The 19440-nt window shown below is 44.5% G+C and overlaps 7 protein-coding genes across 7 annotated transcripts; 5 read left to right on the top strand and 2 right to left on the bottom strand.

Moving 5' to 3' along the window:
• Positions 1-129: 129 nt before the first annotated feature.
• On the top strand, positions 130-1245 carry EAE97_005761 (uncharacterized protein; the record flags this gene model as incomplete). Its single annotated transcript, XM_038876273.1, has 1 exon — positions 130-1245. The coding sequence occupies one exon, from the start codon at positions 130-132 to the stop codon at positions 1243-1245; it is 1116 nt and encodes a 371-aa protein (XP_038732749.1).
• Positions 1246-2633: 1388 nt separating this feature from the next.
• Positions 2634-2871, top strand: EAE97_005760 (uncharacterized protein; the record flags this gene model as incomplete). Its single annotated transcript, XM_038876272.1, has 2 exons — positions 2634-2679; positions 2717-2871. 2 exons carry the CDS (start codon positions 2634-2636, stop codon positions 2869-2871), a joined length of 201 nt encoding a protein of 66 aa, XP_038732748.1.
• Positions 2872-5159: 2288 nt separating this feature from the next.
• On the top strand, positions 5160-5559 carry EAE97_005759 (uncharacterized protein; the record flags this gene model as incomplete). The annotated part of the gene is made up of 2 exons (XM_038876271.1): positions 5160-5212; positions 5283-5559. 2 exons carry the CDS (start codon positions 5160-5162, stop codon positions 5557-5559), a joined length of 330 nt encoding a protein of 109 aa, XP_038732747.1.
• Positions 5560-6704: 1145 nt separating this feature from the next.
• Positions 6705-8033, bottom strand: EAE97_005758 (uncharacterized protein; the record flags this gene model as incomplete). The annotated part of the gene is made up of 1 exon (XM_038876270.1): positions 6705-8033. One exon carries the CDS (start codon positions 8031-8033, stop codon positions 6705-6707), a length of 1329 nt encoding a protein of 442 aa, XP_038732746.1.
• A 2111-nt stretch (positions 8034-10144) lies between these two features.
• EAE97_005757 (uncharacterized protein) lies at positions 10145-13121 on the top strand. The gene is made up of 4 exons (XM_038876269.1): positions 10145-10387; positions 10438-10516; positions 10567-12573; positions 12621-13121. Exons 1-4 carry the CDS (start codon positions 10259-10261, stop codon positions 12968-12970), a joined length of 2565 nt encoding a protein of 854 aa, XP_038732745.1. The 5' UTR covers positions 10145-10258; the 3' UTR covers positions 12971-13121.
• A 555-nt stretch (positions 13122-13676) lies between these two features.
• On the top strand, positions 13677-16219 carry EAE97_005756 (uncharacterized protein). Its single transcript, XM_038876268.1, has 6 exons — positions 13677-14116; positions 14384-14859; positions 14920-15282; positions 15338-15563; positions 15624-15846; positions 15907-16219. Exons 1-6 carry the CDS (start codon positions 14011-14013, stop codon positions 15959-15961), a joined length of 1449 nt encoding a protein of 482 aa, XP_038732744.1. The 5' UTR covers positions 13677-14010; the 3' UTR covers positions 15962-16219.
• A 411-nt stretch (positions 16220-16630) lies between these two features.
• EAE97_005755 (uncharacterized protein) lies at positions 16631-18580 on the bottom strand (the record flags this gene model as incomplete). The annotated part of the gene is made up of 3 exons (XM_038876267.1): positions 16631-17914; positions 17971-18318; positions 18374-18580. 3 exons carry the CDS (start codon positions 18578-18580, stop codon positions 16631-16633), a joined length of 1839 nt encoding a protein of 612 aa, XP_038732743.1.
• Between the last annotated feature and the right edge of the window lie 860 nt (positions 18581-19440).

Below are 19440 nucleotides of genomic sequence, written 5' to 3'. Positions count from 1 at the left end.
ATACGATTTTGATTTTATTATCATATATCCGGATCCAAATAATCCTGTTGCCTTTGAGTTTTCTACTAATCTCTTCCTCAAAACTTACACAAAGATAACAAGCAAAGCTCATTGAAAGATTATCGCAAAATGCCCTTGACATTAAACACCTCGGCATCTTTTGCCCTTACCTCCTCTACAGCATCGGGAGATGATTGGGGTCGCGCATATCAAACAAAAACAACCATCAATAAAGACGGTACTACACGTACAAAACGTACTCAACGTCTTGGAGAACCCATTATTGAAGAAACACGACGATGGGATGGAAAGGGACGGAGAGTCCTGGAGGATGGAAGTATCTATGAGAAGAATGGAAAGGGGAAAGGATGGGTACAAGTCCAGGGACCTACTGTGAAACCAATTCAGAATACGAACAAAGGGGGAAGTAGGAGAAAGGGAACGATTCTGGGGATGACGTGTGAGCCGAGTAAGAATGTGGTGGGGAATGGAAATGGGTTGGGGAATAATTTTGGGAAAGGAGGGGTGGGAAAGGGAACGGAAAATTGGTTGAACGGAATTATGGCAAGGGTTGCAAATGACGCGTTGGAGAGTAGAGGGAGGGGAAGGATTGTGCAAGAAGTGGAGAGTGAGGAAAGTGAAGAGGAGAGCGAGGAGGATAGTGAGGAAGAATATACTGATAGTGAGGAGTACACTAGTGGAGATTATACGAGCACTGAGGGAGAAGAAGAGGAGGAGGAAGAGGAGGAAGAAGAAGATATAGAAGAAAACCCGAAACCCAAGAAGAGCGCTACGACGACGAAGAGTAAGAGTAAAGTCTCGACGCCAAAACAACAAACCGCAAAGAAAGAGGTGGGAAAAAAGCAAAAGCCAACGAAAAAGAAACTTGTACAGGAGGAAGAGTCTAGTAGCGAGGAGGAATCTGATGACGACGAGGATGATGATGGCTATGTAATTGAAGAGATAACTTCATCTGATGGAAGAGAATCATCTTCTGAGGAAGAGGAAGAAGAGGAAGAAGAAGATGATGATGAAGAAGATGATGACGATGACGATGAGGGGGAGGAGGAGGAGGAGGAGGAGGAAGAAGAAGAAGTGAAAAAGCCAGAACCTAAGAAGCCAGAGCCTAAGAAGCCAGAACCCAAGCAGCCAGAACTCAAGAAGCCTGCAGAGAAGAAAACTGCCGAGAAGCCAAAAGGAATGCCGAAAGGAAAGTTTTCCAAGAAGAGCGTCGCGATTCCATAAGATCGTAATCCTTGTTTTATATACTGCATTACAATATCTGATTATCCAAGTTGGAGTTTCGGTACAAAGATAATGAAATTTGATTACGAATAAATATGAAGCATATGCTGTGATCGGCTTCCCTTGACTATCTCATACCGTATGTGCATTGATCTCTAACCTCACTCTCACTCTCAACTTTCAGATCTCAGCATGAGTACCTAGGTATTATCAGCACCTCAATATCCTCCCCATCCTCATCATCATCCTCGCCCCCATTTCTCACCCCCACGCATCCGAGTATCCGCTCACTCATCCGCTCACTTCATCTGGTGATCCACAAGTAAGTAAGTAAGTAAGTAAGAAAGAAAGAAAGATACCCAGTAAACGATCCAACACAATACAATACTCCCGACGTGCAAACCGTACCTGCATACACGCATCAAAGCAGTGTACACATACATACATGATTCTCACTCTCCACTACACCTCTACACTTCCGAAACAAGATGGGGTCCAAAGTTCTCCTCGCCTGTGATTTTATAGACCTATGACCTAATTTCACTCGACCCAAATAATTATTCCAAACAAAACAATTACATTACATTACATTCTGACCAACAACCCCAAACCCCAAGACAAGAAACAAAGAAAAATTCTCCACTCTCGTACGCGTATCCCCTTTCCCCTTTTCTCGTATCTCAGAATGAATACATACACATACACATACACATACACATACACACAGCACATCACCGATCGCAGGGCCCAAGATCTCACAATCGCGAAATGCCATGCCGTTTCTACGGTACGGTCCGCAAGTGGTGTATATTTATATTTCTTATTTTTACTACTATTTGCTTACTAGGTATTTTCTCCCCCCCCCACCCCCCAAATAAAAGGGGGGAGAAGAAGAAGAAGAAAAGAAGGGATTCGGGACCGAGAATTGCTTATTTTAGCGATGGGAGGGATTTTGATGGGTGGATGGATTGATTATGAGAGCGTGCAGTTTGCAGTTTGCAGGTTGTGTCTGAGGTTAGGTGGTAGGGAAGTGAGAATATGGGGTTGATGTATGTATGTATGTATGTATGTATGTGTGAGTATATCGATTAAAGATAAGATGTTTCAAAAAATGACAGATGACGAGATAAGAAATGAAAAAAGATGAGATGAGATAGATGACACTGACAGGTTATTTTTAGAACATTGAGTATGTCATGTCTTGTCTTGTCTTGTATGTTCCATCCAATAACGTCACATAACAAACAATAAGTCTTATAATCGGAATATGAGGGTAAATTACCGATTGGCTGGATGAAAGCTACCGCACCTAGTATTTTCCACCGATCAGAGATTACTGAAGGTTCCAAAATTATTCGAGAAGGTGATGAATGAGATATGTATGCCATATGCACGATACAGCAGAGTTCGCCGCTACCTGCAAGGCTGAAACGTGTATGTAACGTTCACTTCGGATACTAACTGTAGTTAGTAATTTCCTCTTCGCACGAGGCTATCGCTGATGTCCGTCTCTTTGCTTGGGGTTTGGAATCGAGAGTTGGGGTTTGCTGTGGACTGGTGAAGGACATGTCTCGTGGAGGAGTCATCAGTTTTGATATCGACGATGAAGGATATATTAAGATATGATTGTTGAGCCTGGGAGGATATATGCGATGAACTATAGATAGGAGCTGAAAAGTAACGATGCAAGTAGATACAATCGGGAAGTCGTAAACGAGAAACCGAGTTCGAACCCGAGGCTCATGGGAGAATCGGCAAGGCAAGCGAAGGATCTTGGCGACGAAGGTTGGACTCGGGAATGCCGTTAATATTGAGAGGTTTATGTATCATTAGCGTTGGCGTTGGCATTGTGAATAGATGCATGGATGGATTTAACTTGATTTGCTCTGTAATCGTGCATGAGAGCCTCGTGGTTGCGGAGATATTGCCGTGGTACAACATGAGAAAGTCGCATGGCTAAGGAGTAATGTGACGAGTCGTTATAATTCTGGAAGGCCTTGTTTCCTTGGGAGATCTGCAAGTAGAGTCGCCCGTTACTTGAAGGATTATGAGGCTCAAAAGTTGTGCGATGTTAGGCTGTAATCCATGCCAATCCTAGGTTGTTGAGTCGTTGGGAGAGGTAGCTAGATATATCTCTTGATTTGGAAAACATTCCATGGAGAAACCTGTATAAACTTTCAAGACGAGAGATAGCAATTGAACTAATCTCAGGAGTTACCCGGCGCTGAAATCATGAAGTCTAAAAAGTAGTTGTGTATTCTGTGTGATTTATTTTCTCACAAGGTTATGTTAACCCCCCTTTCTTGAGTAGAGTTAAGTTGACAAAGCCTAAATCCTCTATAATTTCATACATGTTATTAACATAGGAGTATTGCAACCACTCGGATTGCGACCTGAAGGGTAAAGACCAGTAACAAAGCAATAGCCTTCCAGGGACCAGGAAGCACGTATAAATGTAGATACAGCCATGCCAACACACATAGCTAACTTATCTTAGCCATTAGGTGAACAGAAAATCACGACTGAATGCTCAAACAACGTATGCATTATCCATATCTGCCTATCAAAAAATAGATAGGTAGCAAGAAATGCAAAAACCAACAGGGATGAAAGTTACCTTGGGTAACTTTCCCATCAGTTGACTACGAATAACCTACGTCAAAGGTGTCAAAATAGCGCATCAACGTTTGTGCATGGAAGCTACCTGGTAGGGATGGCGATTAGAAATTAAACAAAAAGAACACTACCCCAGTCGCATATCTATGCACATGCATATGCAGGAGTCGGCTTTCGTTTGCTGTAGGTACGTACGATTTGAGGACGGATGATGGCCAGGGTTGGATGCTGCAGTTGGTATCCTTTGACGATGCAGAGTTCGTATAGACTTGGTGTTCATACTCGGAACGCTGGTAAATTTTGGCTTTTCCCAAAGAAATGTGAACTCGGTTTCATTGTAGAAGTCAAACTCAATGCGTGTGGAAACACCAACCATGCCGAGTATCGCGATCGTTCGATATTGGAATTGCTATCCTCTGGCAAGGAAATTTACTAAAAAGATCTTGATGACATGTATCCTAGTGGGTGGTGCACCCAGACATAAAGCATGGAAGGCTTGTAGAAGAAACTGCGGTACCTGGCATACATTGGTAGAGACATCGTAATAGCATGGATCGATAGATACGCCATTCATACAAGGGTTGCTTTTGAGTTGATTGGTTGAATGATATGCATCAGTACATTATAAGATCTGACCCTTGTAAAGAACATTGGAAAACCACCTTTCGCAATATCAAAGAAGGAAGTCTTTCCCGAAAGGATCTGGCGAGCGCTGAATCTTCTGAAGCTTTCTGGAATCTGTCCTCGGAGACTACTACTGCAAGTGATGTCAAGGTCAGGGGAATTTCAATCCCCGGTCTCTATTTAGACCTTGCCTAGCTGATGAGTGCGAGGAACCTTCAACGGTCGATTTGAGTAAAAGGGCTCATCATCTCGACTCTCCATTACTCACTTGAGGGCTGTTAACATGCCGACCCCACAACAATCCTTGAGCTCAGTACTGGTTTCATCATTAATCTACCATGCATGCTTAACTTGGGGTTCAAAATGAGTTCTTGTGAGTGAGGTACCAACTATCTTGTTTCTGCTTACAGATGCTCAATGCACGACTCAGTCTGGTCTGGTCTGGTCGTATGGAGTTTTTGCAAGCCATGAAAGGTATTAATTTGTTCTTGCTATGAGGCTCTCGAGTGCATAAATTCTGATCGTTTCCCACTTCGTTGAATTGCTTTTTCTTGCCATCCATACTTGTTTCACAGCCAGTCTCTGAAGAATACACAAACATTTCGACTATCAAAGTCTGGTCTTTATTCGCGTGCTTGAACCCATAAGCTCTGTTAAACTTTCCATCCAGTACAATGGCTCACTCCGATACTTGGTCCACAAAAACCAATCATCCATCTGTCAAAAGGTTCGTTCCTTCAAATTAGTTGAGCCAGATATTAGGAGAGTTACTCACTAACAATCTTTATTTCTCAAAGCGGCTCTCATTCCAAGAACTCTGAGGAGAAAGTGGAATCGCAATCGAGAACGAAACCCAGTTCGCCTGACAACGAAACACAAGATACTTCCCCATCGCAACCCATTGATGAAGGATACTACTCATTTCAAAGAGCGTCAAGATACGCCGCAGACCCTATAAATCCTAACCCGGGATACGAACATTGGTCAGCAAAGAAAAGCATGGATGCCCATAAAGCCGACATGAGACAGTATCTCGAACACTACGATGATACCTGGAGCCACGTCTCGCAATAAATCGGGCATAGCACTAAAATCCAGGCGCGGGAAAGAGGCGTTGAAAGTTGGGATGAATGTATGTTATGACCCCAGGAAAATAAACGGTGCTGATGTCTCTAAAAGAAGGACCGAATACTCAGCCTATCGGAAACTGGTTGATTCTTGTATAGTGCTTTCGGATATACAACCACGCCTTCAATCCACATGGCTGCCATGTTTATTTCATGGTTGCAGAAGATCATCGGATACGACTGCGACTGCACCACGTTTTACCCCTTCATTACCCCAAGCAGCACGATTACCACACACATGAAACTTCGGCCAAGAACACCCAACGAATGACAGCTTTTGGTCCCTCCATACCGTCAATTATGCATATAGCTATGGTTAGCAATAAGGCTGAGTACACTCAGGACATCGGGGGGTTGCCTCCACGGATCCGGGATTACTGCCTTCAGCTGGCACGAACTTTCGCGGGGAACAAGAAGTACCCCTAATCCCACGTGTTCCCAAGGCAGCACAACATTGTCCTTCCGCCTCCATAGCGAAACTTCTCCTCCAACAAAAGTTTCCTATTTTATTTCACATTAACGTGGCTTTGTTTGTAAGCTTCGTCGTGCATGCGCAAAGCAAGGCCGTCGAACATCATAGCTGCGGATTATCTAAACACGACCAGCCCCTAAAGCCAGATCGACAGAAAATAATGGTTGCATGAGTGCTTCTGAGGCTGAAATACATCTTGAAATAGATTCGACTAAACTCATACTCGGTGATCTAACGGTCACAAGGCACATCAAGCAATCGTTCGCATCTCTGGCAATGATGTTCTGCATTTAATCGCCATTTGCTCAAGAGTCTTTTGATCGAAATCGGAGATGAGTAGTGATTGGCCATGATACCCTCCTCATATCCCGCGAGAATCTAGCGTCTATGAGGGAGAAATTGCAGGCTTTCTACTGTGAGGATCAGATTGAGGAAGACGTTGGTATAGGCGGAAACAGATTGGAGAGTTCGCATGGGGTGATTCAGTAATTGTACATTATCATTGAAAATTAGAGGAATATATCTAGACGTTTCCCATGCCTATGTAGACCATTTGTTCTAGCCCGTACTCCAACGCTAATAACGATTCAAAAAAAGATAAGGAAAAGGCGACCGATATATCAGCGCACCCGGGGTATATTTAACTCATAAGGTAATGACTCTCCAGTCTGAACTTTGCTCAGCTTGATCACGCTTGTTTGGCTTATAGATCTCATACTCGAACTGGAACTTGAGCTGCTGCTAGTATAAAAGCCCCTGGTCCGTCTTTGCGATCCAGGTAGTTTAGGCCTTGTGCTTCGGGGAGCAACAAAAGCTGTACCGACATGTGACCGATTCGGCATTGTATGATCCGTACCATGTCTATGAGAACGTGCTGTTCGAATGGTTCCTTCACTGCCACTACGTATACTAACACTCCTCAAGGATGATGCGAGGGAACGACTTTGTGGTGTGGTGGGAGTGGGACTAGATGACGCATCGCCGTCAATGTCGCTCTCCTGGTCGTCGATGGCTAGACTCATCATTATCGCAGGACTGAGTGGTTCCATACAGCGAAGAAGTTCTGCGAAATGTTTCATCAGATCGCGGAATTCGACTTCGCTGATAGCATTAGAGGAAAATCGAGCGTATTCGTACGCTGACAGAAAAGATGTGGCGATGGAGGAATCGTTGACCACGCCAAATCCAGATAGATGACCGATGTAGTCGCGCAAACACATCGCCGCAGGTCGTTGAAGTACATCCACTGCTCTGAGATCAGGCATGAGCGGTCGAGACGTCGATTGTGGGTCAGGGGGTGCTAAAGATACGGCCTTTGCTTCGATCAAGTGAGGTAACTCGAGAATCACAGTGATATACTGTAAATTTGGCAGAACCGCGGCGGTTGGAGAAGACCATCCATCGTGGGAAATTTGGCCCCAGACGGGTTCTTTTGTAGATATACCAGTTGTAGATCCATGAGACCCTTTCTCGTCCATTTCCCTCTCAGAGCGACTGTTCTCAGCAGCGATTGTCGCTTCACCTAGTGTGTCTTGCGTCGATACTAGTGTAGTCGCATGTTGATCTATTCGTGGTCGTGAATCCCATGCTAGTGTCGCACTTCTCGCCAGGCTCGCCACAATCATTTTTCGAACTTTTTTCTCGACATCGCCTTCTTCGATAGGTATCCATGTTTTCGGTATCGCTTTTATGATTTCCTTGTTTGTGTAGATCCGCGTCGCGAAGAGCACGAAGGCCGAAACTAGAGTGACACCGTAGCATATAAGGATTACAAAGGTATTGTATAATTGATGATTTGCTTGGGCTTGGACGACGGTATCGAGAGGAGTAACGAAGAGTAGACCTCCAATTACAACGTAGAGGATGACAAAAGTCGAAACATAGGCGACAGAGCCCAGTGTCCAAGTACCCGGCTTCCAAGTACCCAGCTTCAGAGAATGCAGCTTCATATTGACGACATTGTCTGTTTGGGCATTAAGCTCCCTGCAGGTCTTAACAGAAGAGGGGCTTATCCACCTTAAGTATGCTATGCAACTATATGTATGGAGCTATCATGTATGGTGTAATGAATACTCTCCTCCTTGCAAGAAAAGGGAATAACTGTGAGATAAGTCGAATGGATAATATCGATCTCAAAAGGTAAGCAGTTTGTTGATATGTATTTTGGTGGTAGGACTGAATGATGATGTTGATGTCGAATGTAATAAGATTACCGGTACAGTGTATTGATAAAATTGCGACGAAAGGGAAATTGGAAGTGGGCCTGGTTAAGGGACATGGACAAGGACAAAGTACGTACCTGGCGAACCTGGCACTCTAATAATAAGTAGCCTTTTGAGCCTTTCTGCTTTGTATGCTCGAGGCAGGTACTGAGATTAGCGAGTTCCTCTTTTTTTTATTTTAGCTACATATTACTTATCATTGTTATTATGTATGGAGGAGGTCTAAAGCAAGAGCTTTATTACTACCTAAATGTTTAAAAGCTTTCGCATCTTGTACGGGATCCTGCTATTTTAAGAGTTGGAAGTTGATCACGACTACTCCAAGTCGAACCATGACTATGGTATATGCTACCATATACCTACTTAAAGTTCGACAGCAACACAAACTCAAGAACTTTTGGGTTTGTAAGTGAGAAAATAACCGTCATCACGAGAGGCTAACTGGCATTCTACATTCGGTCATACTGTCGATTATTTGCTCTTACCTCTTGCAGTCCATTGCTGTACATGCAGCCTACAACTTTAGTCCTGCATACTCCTGTGCGTTGACAATCGCAGTGTAGTGTATGTTAGTACAATGTATACTTCAAAGAGCTTTATAGATATCTTTGGTCCGCCATTTGCTTTAAACGCTTCGCTTTTCATCTGTGCACGAGCGTGCATCGTATCACGCGCATTACTCTCATGGAACTTTTTGGCATTCGTCATTATGCTGATAGGCTTTGGTGGTAAAGGGACTCTTATTCTTGATATAACAGTTTACCCAACCCCCACCCCCCTCCAGCAAGAAGCAATGAGTCTTGGGCATGACATGTCATTTGCCTGCAACATTTGGGACTTGGGTCAAGCAAGCTGTGGCTGGTTTCCTAGCATGGGACTCAATGTGTATCTAGTCTTCAGCGACTCCAGCCTCGAATCACTCCGATTGCCTTTCCAGCTTTTACGTCGGCTCGTGAAATCGAATTACTTAGCGGGTGGAATTTATACTCACAACAACAATAACGAGGGATGGGCATACGTTATATATACTACAAGGTTGGCTCCAGAAAACGCCTGAATATCTACTCGGAAAGAAAACCATGTCCCATTACTAATGCATTTCAAAAGAGGGCTTTGGGATACCATCGCTGATGCTCAATAATGATTGAAATGCTTGACACATATGGCACTATTGGACCCGTACACAGAAGCAATAAGCTGTCGATCTTCGAATTGACCATACAATTTAAAGGACTATCTGCAACCAACAAGATTGCTTTATCAACGTGAATACCTTGCTTACCATGGACACTGATAGTTCTGGCGTATCCCCTTTCCGCGGCAAATCATCGATTACTTATTCACAAATACACTGTGGCCATCGGTGCTCTGATCACTAGTAAATTCTGTACCATTGCTCTGTCATTCATCCACCGTTGATCGAATTCTCGCAACGTTTTTCTTTGCTTGCACGCAGGTCTAATCTGTGCCTTTTGGAAAATGGGTGTAGGGATAAGATACATATGCGTAGATAACGACGATTATGACAAGAACGGTAATGATAATAGTAGAGATTATGGCATAGAAAGAATTGTCTTATTGGTTTAAAACAAAACGACTTTCTTATTGTCTATAAGCCCGGGGAATTTATCTTTTCTTCCAAAAGGAATCTTAAGTAGATATCATAGTTGTATCGAGAGACTTGACTAGATGTTTTTATCCGCAGTCCAGATCATGAAAAGGTTAGAGAATATGTTGGAATGCGAATTGGAAGGATGCGAATTGTCACGTGATATACTAGCTCAGGACAAAGTCGGGCGCTAGGTATCCAAGCTTGAAATCGTTAATGATGTGCTTGCATCTTCCAACATTTACAACCTCCAAATCAATCCTACAAACCCACCTCAACTTGCTTGGGAGGCTTTACATAATTGCCAAAATAGAATCTAGGGATCATTCCCAAGCTTCTCATTATGGCACCGTCGCAGGACACCATGTTCCGCTCAGCGGACATGAGTTTGGTCCAACTCTACATCGCCAACGAAATTGGACGCGAGATCGTAAACGCATTAGGAGAGCTTGGGCAAATTCAATTTCGCGACGTATGTCTCAGGTCTATCAGATTATGATGAGTTACTAATGGATTGCGCAGCTCAACTCCGACGTCACTGCTTTTCAACGGACTTTCACTCAGGAGATAAGACGACTCGACAATGTCGAAAGACAGCTTCGTATGTGCCAGCCTCCATCTCTTGTTTCATCGATACTAATTGATAATTAGGATACTTCCACACCCAAATGGATAAAGCAGGAATCCCTCTTAGAAAGCTAGATCTGGACATCGAAACTCTAGCCACTCCTTCCGCCACCGAAATCGACGAGCTTTCCGATCGCAGCCAGAGCCTCGAGCAACGAATTGCATCATTGAATGATAGCTATGAAACTTTGAAGAAGAGGGAGGTAGAGCTTACTGAATGGAGATGGGTTTTAAGAGAGGCTGGGTCTTTCTTCGATCGAGCTCACGGAAATGTGGATGAAATTAGAGCTTCCACCGACAACGACGATGCTCCTCTCCTGCAAGATATAGAACAATCACACCAAAATGGGGACGCCGAGCGGTCGTTTTCCGGTATGAATATTGGGTTCGTGTCCGGAGTCATTCCTCGGGATCGTATTGCAGCATTCGAGCGTATCTTATGGAGAACCCTTCGAGGTAATCTTTACATGAATCAATCGGAGATTTCAGAGCCCATTGTTGATCCCACGAATAACGAGGCCATCAACAAAAACGTGTTTGTCATTTTCGCACATGGAAAGGAGCTTATTGCTAAGATTAGAAAGATCTCGGAGTCTCTTGGTGCGGATCTTTACAGTGTGGATGAGAATAGCGATCTTCGTAGGGACCAGATTCATGAAGTCAATACTCGTTTGGGCGATCTTGGTAGCGTTCTTCGTAACACAAAGCAAACACTTGACGCTGAACTTACTCAAATTGCACGGAGCTTGGCTGCCTGGATGGTCATTATCAAGAAAGAGAAGGCTGTCTACCAAACACTGAACCTTTTCTCGTACGATCATGCGAGGAAGACTTTAATTGCTGAGGCTTGGTGCCCCTCCAACTCTCTGCCTTTGATCAAATCAACTCTTCACGATGTCAACAACAGAGCAGGCCTTTCTGTACCCTCGATTATCAATGAGATTAGGACGAACAAAACGCCTCCAACCTACCAGAAGACTAACAAATTCACGGAAGGCTTCCAAACGATTATCAATGCTTATGGTACGGCAAAGTACCAGGAAGTCAATCCTGGTCTCCCAACCATCGTTACTTTCCCATTCCTCTTCGCCGTCATGTTCGGTGATTTTGGACACGGTGTTATCATGGTTTGCGCAGCTTCGGCTATGATCTATTGGGAGAAATCATTGAAGAAAGTTCGCGATGAACTTTTTTCAATGGCTTTCTATGGTCGATACATCATGTTGATGATGGGTATCTTCTCTATGTACACTGGTCTCATCTATAATGATGTATTCTCCAAGTCGTTTTCATTCTTTCCAAGTGCTTGGGCTTGGTCAGAAAATTACCCTGACTCTATTGAGGCTCATCTTAGAGAGCCAACCGGATATCGATATCCTTTCGGCCTCGACTGGATGTGGCATGATACGGAAAACGACCTTCTGTTTACCAACAGTTACAAGATGAAGTTGAGTATCTTGATGGGTTGGTGCCACATGACCTACTCACTGTGCTTGTCCTATATCAATGCCCGTCACTTCAAGACTCCTATTGATATTTGGGGTGTGTTCGTCCCAGGCATGATTTTCTTCCAAGCTATTTTTGGTTACCTTGTTTTTGCCATTGTCTACAAATGGTCAATAGACTGGCAGGCCATTGGCGAATCGCCTCCAGGTCTATTGAATATGTTGATCTACATGTTCTTGTCGCCCGGAACTATTGAAGAGCCGCTTTACTCTGGCCAAGGATTTGTTCAAATCTGCCTTGTTCTCATTGCCGTCGTCCAAGTGCCAATTTTACTACTACTCAAGCCATTCTATCTTCGATGGGAGCACAACAAAGCACGAGGAAGAGGTTACAGAGGCATTGGCGAAACATCCCGAGTTAGCGCACTTGATGGCGACGATGATGATGACCACACTTTGGACGGTAGAATAAGTATGAACAGCGAAGGTGAAGGTGTCGCTATGATTACACAAGATATTGGAGATGAAGAACATGAAGAATTTGAGTTTTCTGAGGTCATGATTCATCAGGTTATTCATACAATTGGTATGTTTTCTTACCCTCATAGTTTTATCGTTACTAACATTGCCCAGAATTCTGCTTGAATTGTGTTTCTCACACCGCCTCATACCTTCGTCTATGGGCCTTGTCCCTTGCACATCAACAACTTTCCGTTGTGTTGTGGGATATGACCCTTTCCATCGGTCTTCATATGACCGGTGTTGCAGGTGTCTTCATGGTCGTGGTAACATTCACCGCATGGTTTTTCCTCACAATTGCCGTATTGGTTGTCATGGAAGGTACTAGTGCAATGTTGCACAGTCTTCGTTTGCATTGGGTCGAAGCTATGAGCAAGCATTTCATGGGAGATGGCATACCATTCGAACCGTTCTCCTTCAAGCAAATGCTAGAGGATGATGCTTCAGCAGCTGATATTTCTTAAGAGTCGAATAGTTCCTTGTCTTTATTAGTTTCTTTTTCATCCTCGTAGATCCACCTGTAGAATCAAAATGTACTTTACCATACCTGTTTCAATATCCGTTTTTGATGGCTCTAAATATATCAGAAAATTGATGAAGGAGCAGCTTTTTGCCTTCCTCTAACGGTGACGATCAAATCAACTTTGCACGCGATATTTACACTAAGCGATTCGCTACGCTTTGCAGGACGTGACTAGCCTTTGGGTCGTATCCAGAGTCCAGATACCAGATACCAAACAATCCCGGGCTCGTGATGCAGCATCGGAGTGGATATATTTGTTGGTGGCACCAATCATCCTAAATATTTTAGTCTCGTGGGGGGCTTCGGGGGCTTTAACAGTGGAGTAATGCTGTAGAGGCTCGAGAGAGGGTACCTGGCCTGGATTGAAGACGGCAGATTTTATATTAAATTCGTATGACATAAGTGAGACATCCATTGCATTGTTACATGTTGCAATGCTTTATATCGTATATGAAGAACGGTGTATGGGGGAAATCGCTCCCTAGACACGTTATCTACACCGATATTCCAGAGAAATGGCTCATTCTCATCTTTTCTCGGGTTGTGCTGCGTAATCGATAAGGCGGAAGAAAACAAGCTTTTCCCTTGTATCCCCTGTTCATCGCCCCGCGACCACTAATTTTTTGGTCAGAGTTACACATAACGGCAGAATTGAGAACCCAATCAACCCAATTTTTATTACTCTGATCCTTTTTTTATTATATACTTGCTCCATTTTCTCTCCAACTGAACTGCTCACCCCACTTCCCTTCTCCTTTCTCCGCTCTTGTTCTTAAGAGCTTGTTTTCCTCCATTTTACTGAAAGAGAAAGAAGAACGGTGCCGTTCAGTCATTCTTGATCATTCACTTCACCTCAGCCTTGTACTAACTTGTAGATACAAATACCACCTCGTTGTTTAGAAGATTGCAGAAGAGCTTTCGACCTTTGATTAATATATCACACACAACACCAAATTAGAGAAAGAAGAAACGATAGACAATATGGCGTTCAACAACAGAAAGTTTTCTATGAATAGGTCCACTGGAGCTCCAAGATTGTCGTCCAAACCAAACAGAAGATTCTCTACACATGATCCTTCTGCCAATGGTAAGTTCTTCGCTTTATCTCTCAACTTTTCTTGCAGAAACCGTCTATAATTCCAGAGAGCCCTCTGAGATATAGCCATCATCCTCTTGAGCAGTAGCTCTTTTGGAACGGCTCAATTTCGGGGGAGATTCAAAAATCCCGGGGATTGCGGGGCAGGGATTGCAAAAGACGTCTATGTACTATCATATTCAGGTCCCTCTATGCATGTAGAGGAGGTCGTACTGTTTATTCACTTGCTTCTTAGAGCTTAGCTGACCATGGACGAAGAAATGGACTCCAAGATTCACAAGCAATTCCGCAATGCCCACGAAGGCCACAAAACTCACGCAGGACTCGATCCAACCCGTGCCTCTACTGGTGTAGTCTGGTGTACCGAAAGAGCCTATGAGCATGGATTTGCTGAGGAGCCTGAGAAATGGGCGAACCTTGGACAGGGAGCTCCTGAAGTCGATGACGAAATCGCTGGCAGTTTCAAGCGTCCCGAGACCATCGATATTACAATGGCAGGCAGAGAGTACGGACCTACAGCTGGTATCAAGAGTTTGAGAGCTGCTGTTGCAAACTTGTATAATGTTCATCACAGAGAGGGCAAAGAAAGTCAATATACTTGGGAGAATGTGTGCATTGTTCCAGGTGGTCGTGCTGGATTGATCAGAATTGCTGCAGTATTGAATAATGCATACTTGGGCTTCTTCATTCCTGATTATACTGCATACAACGAGATGTTGTCATTATTCAAGAATGTAAGTCGCCCCCCTCTCTGCACTTAGTGGGAAGAACACTTGAAAGCTTACCTCGATTAGTTTGCGGCAATTCCATCCCCTCTCTCTGGAGAAGATGGGTACCACATCCACCCTAACAAAATTGAGGAGGAGATTTCTCGTGGTACCTCAGTCATCTTGACTTCAAATCCTAGAAATCCTACCGGAAAGGTTGTCAAGAACCCTGAACTTGCTGAAATTCAAGATATCTGCAGAGACAGAGCCACTCTCATTATGGATGAGTTCTATGGAGGCTATAACTACACCAGTGATTGCGATGGTACCACAATCAGTGCCGCTGAGAATGTTGGAAATGTTGATGAAGATGATGTTTTGATCATTGATGGTCTCACCAAGCGCTTCAGATTACCTGGATGGAGAATTGCGTGGATTGTTGGACCAAAGGTTTGTTTTACTCTCTATCTCTCAAACATCGCTAGCCTGACTAATGTTCAAATAGGAATTTATCAAAGCCATTGGCTCATGTGGTTCATACCTTGACGGTGGTGCCAATGTTCCTTTCCAAGAGGCTGCTATTCCTATGCTTGAGCCTAACAAGGTTAGGGAGGAAATGAAGGCTCTGCAAAGTCATTTCCGTGACAAGCGTGATTATGTTATCAGCCGTCTTCGTGAAATGGGTTTCAAGGTCAAGGAAGTACCTGACAGTACCTTCTACTTGTGGTTGGGTGAGTCAACAAACGACAATATATTTTGGACACAAAAATGCTAATCTAATGGAATTATAGATCTCGAAGGACTCCCGGCTGCAATTTCCGATGGCCTTAACTTCTTCCAAGCATGTCTCGAGGAGCGTGTCATTGTCGTCCCAGGTATCTTTTTCGACTTGAACCCAAGTAAGAGAAGAGATCTGTTTGATAGTCCTTGTCACCACTTTGTTAGATTCTCCTACGGTCCAACGATGGAAACTTTGAAAATGGGATTGGATGGCATTGAGAGAGTAGTTAATAAGTAAGTTTCTCACCAATATCTCATAAGGCCATTCAGGAAAGTATACTAATAATCAGGTAGATTTACAAAGCCAGGAGAACCATTAGAGCAGGCGATAGAAGATGATGAAGAATAGAGAATTATGAAAGCTTTTACATACGAAGAGATGATAGACAGCAAGTTATAGCGGCATGCCTGACTTTAAGCACGATGGATGGTTTCGTTGAAACGATAGCATTTGGAAATACAGAATATATATGATAAATAGAACACACAATGTACTTGAACAAAGATATTCACAACTATTGCACTCTCAACTATCTCTTGCGTCAGGACTAGAAATAGGGGTTGTATTATAACAGTCAAGTTTCTGCTTATGCAGAACACATCTGAATGGTTTTCCTTCGCCTGATCGATCTCAATACTAGGTTATTTCCTTGGCATTCACTTCTAATTTACTCTCCTGTTCCTTCATCATTGGTAGTTTGGTAACTCCGTTTTTCGGTATCGAATGCTGGATTTCTGAGTACTGCTATGATGTGTAGAGAGGTATCAATAGATGTGCAAGTTCCTCTTCTAGGAGTTTTTAATGCACATTCCTAATGGGTTGATTACACCCTTTAATAATTTATGGGACATCTTAATATGTGCATTATGAAGAAAGATTTATGGTAATAAATATATACATGAAACTAAGGCTTTGCTTAGACGTGTAAGATACACAGATTTAGAATAAGAGTGAACCCTAACGCCCTTACTCCACCAACCTACATTCCACCACCACAATCACCAAACCACACGCTAATTAATCCCCATTCCTTATCCCCGCCGCAATCTTCTCCGCGAGCGCATACACGGTACTCTGCGGATGACCGGGTGGCAAAAGCGCAAAGGCGCTCGCATCCACGACTCTCAAGCCCTTGGTGCCGAACACCCTTGCCTTGCTATCCACCACGGCCATGGGATCGCTCTGAACCCCCATTTTACAGGTGCACGAGGCGTGCCACACCGTATGCAGCGTTTTCTGAATCGTCTCGAGGATCTGCGCATCGCTGGCGACGGAGGGACCGGGGAAGTACTCCTGTCCGATGAGCACGGGGGCCATGAATTTCGAGGCGAAGGCGGCGCGCGTGCGTTTGTAGGCGGCGACGGCGACGGCTTGGTCGGTGGGGGAGGTGAGCCATGAGGGGTTGATGAGGGGGAGGTCCGAGGCGGAGGTGGAGGCGAGGGTGACGGTGCCGCGGGACAGGGGCGCCACGAGCGCGGTGAGGATGGTGGCGTATTGGTAGCCGTCGCGGGGTTGGGTGGTGGGGAGACTGGCGAAGTCGCCGACGTAGCCGGCGCCGGAGAGATATTCGATTTCCGGCCAATCGGGAGGGAATTGAGAGAGATCGTTGAGGGTGGAGGAGGAGAAAGTGTTGCGGAGGGAACTGGGGAGTTTTTCCCAGCCGAGGTAATCGCAGATGGGGTTGGTTAAGGGGCCGATTTTTTGGATGAGATAGGGACCTATGAATTGTGCGGCGGTGTAGATGAGATCGTTGGCAAGTCTGGTCAATGTTTGCACTTTGACGCGATAAGTTGGGCCGAAGAAAACATGATCCCACATATTTTGGCCCACGCCCTCGAGGATGGAAATCGCTGGGATATTCCATTTCGCTAGTGTATCTTTGGGGCCGATTCCCGAGAGCATGAGAAGTTGAGGACTTTGAAAGGCACCCGCTGACATGATGACTTCTTTTCTGGCATTGATTGTGTATGGGATGAAACCGAGTGATGTGACTTTGACACCAGTCGCTTTCTTGTCGTTATCAAAGAGAATTTTTTGCGCCGTGGTGAGTGAATAGACTTTGAGATTTGAGCGTTTCTGCACTGTGGAGTCATAATAGGCTGTTTGAGATGACTCTCGTTTTTGGCTGGAAGGATCGATGGTAGAACTGCAATACTGTTTGCCCATGAGAGAACCAGTGTTGAAATCTTGGATATCATTGATTCCGATTTCCCCTAGGGATCCCTCCATATAACTCGAAAAAGGTTGTGCATAGTTAGCATACGAAACCTCCAGCGGTCCTCCCGAAGACGAATATGCAGACTAGAGATGTCAATCAGTATTCTCCAGGAAGAGAACGATGAATCAGATATACTTACAGCGCTAAATTCCGCCGATGCATTCGATGCGCGACTCGATCCCGGAGGAGTGAACCGAACACTCTTTTGAAAGAAGGGAAAGAGCCCATCAAAAGTATACGATTGATCATCCACTGCATCAGCCCATTTCTGATACGACTGCGTGGTACCACGCTGATAGATCATGAAATTCCTGGCTGAACTTCCACCGAGACATTTTCCCCGGGCATACGAAATCGAGCGACCCGCTGCACCAGCTTGGGGTGTCGTCACGAATTTCCAATCCACGAGCGGGTTGGTATCAGCTGGACTAGAGCCCGCCCAGAAAGAGTCTCCAGCTGGCGTTGAGCTGAGCGCGGGATTGGTGATCTAAGTTTGTTTAGCAATGCATGGTCTCGTGACGAAGATGTTTGTTTGTACCTACCTGGTAGAAAGTTCCGGCTTCAATGACTGCCACTGTGGTCCCCGAATCTTCGGATAACCGTGAGGCTATTGTCAGCCCTGCGGTTCCGCCGCCAACAACTACATAGTCGAATGTAGTGTCTTCTCTCTTTATTGGACCATCGCCTGTGGGGGCAGCAATACTCAGAGGGATTGCAGCGGCAACATATAAGAAAGACTTGAAATGCATCTTTGTGATCACCGAGAGGAGCATGTACAGTTTTCGAGATAAATGCACATCAAAGGAGAAATGATCTTTAAGTTATAAACATATTTCTATGTCCAAGACAACTTCCAGGCATCAGATCATACGATTGAACTACCCATAACCAAGGAGCACGAAAAACCCCTCACAGCCGAATCCCCATACTAAGCCTCTCCACACGAGATTAAGGCTAGAAATAGATTGCGCCAACCTACCAATAAGCGATATAGCTTTCCGACGGCGAGCAAACCATCATCAAAGTGAGCAGCATCAACCGAGACAGTACAGCGATAGTAATAATTAGCACCAATCCCAAGACTCTCCAAAATATCCACTCTAGTTCCAAGACGTCCCTGCGAACAGCGCTAAGCCCCATTTAGAAGAGACGAAGCCAAGCTCATATTATTAGATTCCGTGTTGCCTAGCTAGGAAACGGGACGATGTTGCTACCGTAGCATTGCCAAAAAAAAAGTAAGCTATTTGGTGATTATCAAAATGTTCCTGGGACCATGTGCCCAGAAACTTAAAGCGGCTATACTAGAAGTAGCACTCAAGCTATAATGATCTGCCGTTTTTGGTGGTAGACTAAGAAGTGGAAAAGCATTTGGGGGGTTCGGGTGTGCGGACGGACGGGCCCTTGCATCGTGGTGTTGAGTCGTGTTGTGAAAGACATTGGATAAACATGTCATAAGATCTGGAACCCCCATACCATCAAGAACAACGGCATTCAATATTTCCAAGTTGCACGTTCTCTTCGAGGCGAAGTTTCCACATTTGTGAAGATTTGGAGACACAATTAACTTTCGGAAATATACTTAATTGAAACAACTCACAGCAGAAGCCAA

This window comes from Botrytis byssoidea, assembly GCF_014898295.1.
Source record: "Botrytis byssoidea strain MUCL 94 chromosome Unknown BBYS_010, whole genome shotgun sequence".
NCBI classification, from domain to species: domain Eukaryota; kingdom Fungi; phylum Ascomycota; class Leotiomycetes; order Helotiales; family Sclerotiniaceae; genus Botrytis; species Botrytis byssoidea.
This window is presented reverse-complemented; position numbering and strand designations above follow the sequence as displayed.